Raw genomic sequence first — 2,694 nt, forward strand, 5'->3', positions numbered from 1 at the left:
GTGTTGCACTTTAAGATCGCATCGAGAGAGAGAGAGAGAAAGTTGGGAGGGTGCGATCTTTCGGATCCGGAAGAATCAGTTGAAAGCCTGATCTTATTAGATCACGTGCTCGCAGTGCTTTTGGTGTGGCCGTGTTAGTGTGTCGATGCAAGTTCCAATAACCAATCGATTCGGATTGGTGACACGCGCGCGCGTGTGCTCTGTGTAAATGTTCGGCATCCTTGCCGCTTGCCGGTGTCGTAAGCCGGGGATGCATTTGATCACGGCTCTGGTCGGTTCCTTCGAAACATTGTAACGAGAAACGATTGCCAAAATCGTGTTTTGGTTGTGTGTGTCGCGTGGATTTCTGTGTGTGCACCAACCCCTAGGCAAACCGAATTACAATATTTTCCAAACTGTTTGCCTACAGACAAAGTGGTTTCGGCCTCAGTGCGGTAAGCGACGACACAGCACCGGCAGCAGCAGCGGCGGCGGTGTCGATCGCTGACTTCGGTGGTGGTGATTTCGTTGATTGTGTCGACGACTACAGCGGCAGCACCATGCTGACCATGGAGTCCGACATGAAGGGGGGTGGCATCCTGCATGCCACGATGCCCCCGCACCACCCGTCGTCACTGCACGGCCACAGCACCTCACCTTACGGTGCGCTCGGATCGCTCAGCATGATGAACCTCGGACAATCACAGTTCACGTCGCATCAGACGGGCAGCAGTGCGGCGCAACAACATCACCTGCTGGCCAATGCCGGAGGTGGTGGTGGTGGCCATCAGCAGCAGCAACAACAACAGCAGCAACAGCAGCACCACCTGACTCATGCGCTCAGCAGCAACAACAATAACAACAACAACGGTGGCAGCAACAACAGCAGCGGATATGGAAGCCACACGCACGATAGCAGCCCGCTGCAGCAGCCCGTGTCCGGTCTGAGCCCCACCGGAGGCCTGGGTGTGGTGGGCCAGGGCCACTCGCAGCACAGTTCCCCGACCGGGCTGTCCGGTGCCACGATCCAGCACCATATAACGGCCAGCGGTGGAGGTGGTGGCCACCACCATCATCACCACCACCACGGGGGCCCCGGTGGGCTGTTGGGTGTGAATCACAACAACAACAACACGAGCAAGGCGGCCCAGCAGAACGCGGATCGCGTGAAGCGACCGATGAACGCGTTCATGGTGTGGTCACGCGGCCAGCGCCGGAAGATGGCGTCGGACAATCCGAAGATGCACAATTCGGAGATCTCGAAGCGGCTCGGGGCACAGTGGAAGGACCTGTCGGAGACGGAGAAGCGCCCGTTCATCGATGAGGCGAAGCGGCTGCGGGCGGTGCACATGAAGGAGCACCCGGACTACAAGTATCGGCCACGCCGGAAGACGAAGACCCTGACGAAGGCGAAGGAAAAGTATCCGCTCGGGGTCGGATCGTTGCTGGGAGGAGGCGGTCAGTCGGCGGACGGGTCCGGCGGTGGCGGTGGCATGCGAACTGGCTCCTCGACGACACTGGCTGCCCAGCAGGCGGCAGCGGCCGCAGCAGCGGCCGCGGCGGCCGCCGCCAACCGTGATATGTACCACCAGATGCCTCCGAATGGCTACATGCCGAACGGCTACACGATGATGCACGATCCGTCCTCGGCCGCCGCCTACCAGTCGCAGCAGCACTACATGAGCAATTACCATCATCACCACCGGTACGATATGGGCCAGATGGCGGCGGCGGCCGCCGCGTCCGGTACGGGCTCGCTGAACAGCTACATGAATGCCACCGGATACGGTAGCATGTACGGCGGGGGTGGTGGAGGCGGCGGCGGTACCGTTACTGGTGGCCAAACGTCCCCCTACGGTAGCAGTGGTGGCCTGCAGCAACCCGGCTCTCCGTATAGCACGACAATCCAGCAACAGCCCGGTTCCCCGTACGGCCTGAACCACCAGCCCGGAAGTGCGATGTCCTGCCAAAGCCACAGCCCGAGTGATTCGAGCATCAAATCGGAACCCGTCTCACCGAGCCCGATCGCCACCGCCACGAACAACAATCTGACGATGAAGCGTGAGTACCTTGGCGGCAGCGGGCACCAGCAGGCGGCTGCGGCCGCGGCCGCGGCCGATCTTAGCCATCTCATCAACATGTACCACGTGCCGGACATGCAGCAACCATCGGACCACCGGAACCAGCTGATGCAGCACTACCACCAACAGCACCAGCAGCAGCAGCACAACGCGAGCGTTTCGCCCGATCTGCAGACCCAGCACCAGCACCACCAACAGCTGCAGCAACAGCAGCAACAGCAGCAGCAGGTCCTGCGAGCAATGGCGCCGATCTCACACATGTGAGACTTGGCTACGACTACTACCTCTCCGCAACGCAGCAGTAAGGCCACGGGCGGGACTCCACCTAATCGAAACACGAGTAACGGAAGCGCAACGGCCGTCGCAGCGGTTTCCATCGATTGTGGTGCCGCCTCACCTCCAGAAGCATCATCATCCGCTGCAGCAGCCGCCACAAGCAGCCTCTTCCAGAGCCATCATCTACAACATTCGCTCGATCGGTTGCCACTCTCGGCTTCGTCCTCACCGCTGTCGGCGTATCGGCACCATGGGCACGGCGGAAATCAGGACATGAACGGTAGCGGTCGGTCAACGGAAGTCACCGCGACGGCGGCCCATCATGCGGCTCTGCTGGGCAGTGCCGCCAGTGGATTCG

General features: G+C 60.8%; 1 protein-coding gene across 1 annotated transcript; it reads left to right on the forward strand.

The window, feature by feature from the left end:
• Positions 1–539: 539 nt before the first annotated feature.
• Positions 540–2,324, forward strand: LOC131209997 (transcription factor SOX-1-like). Its single transcript, XM_058203178.1, has one exon. It carries the CDS (start codon positions 540–542, stop codon positions 2,322–2,324), a length of 1,785 nt encoding a protein of 594 aa, XP_058059161.1.
• Positions 2,325–2,694: the final 370 nt, after the last annotated feature.

The sequence above is a fragment of the Anopheles bellator genome, chromosome 2, assembly GCF_943735745.2.
Source record: "Anopheles bellator chromosome 2, idAnoBellAS_SP24_06.2, whole genome shotgun sequence".
Classification (NCBI taxonomy): Eukaryota; Metazoa; Arthropoda; class Insecta; order Diptera; family Culicidae; genus Anopheles; species Anopheles bellator.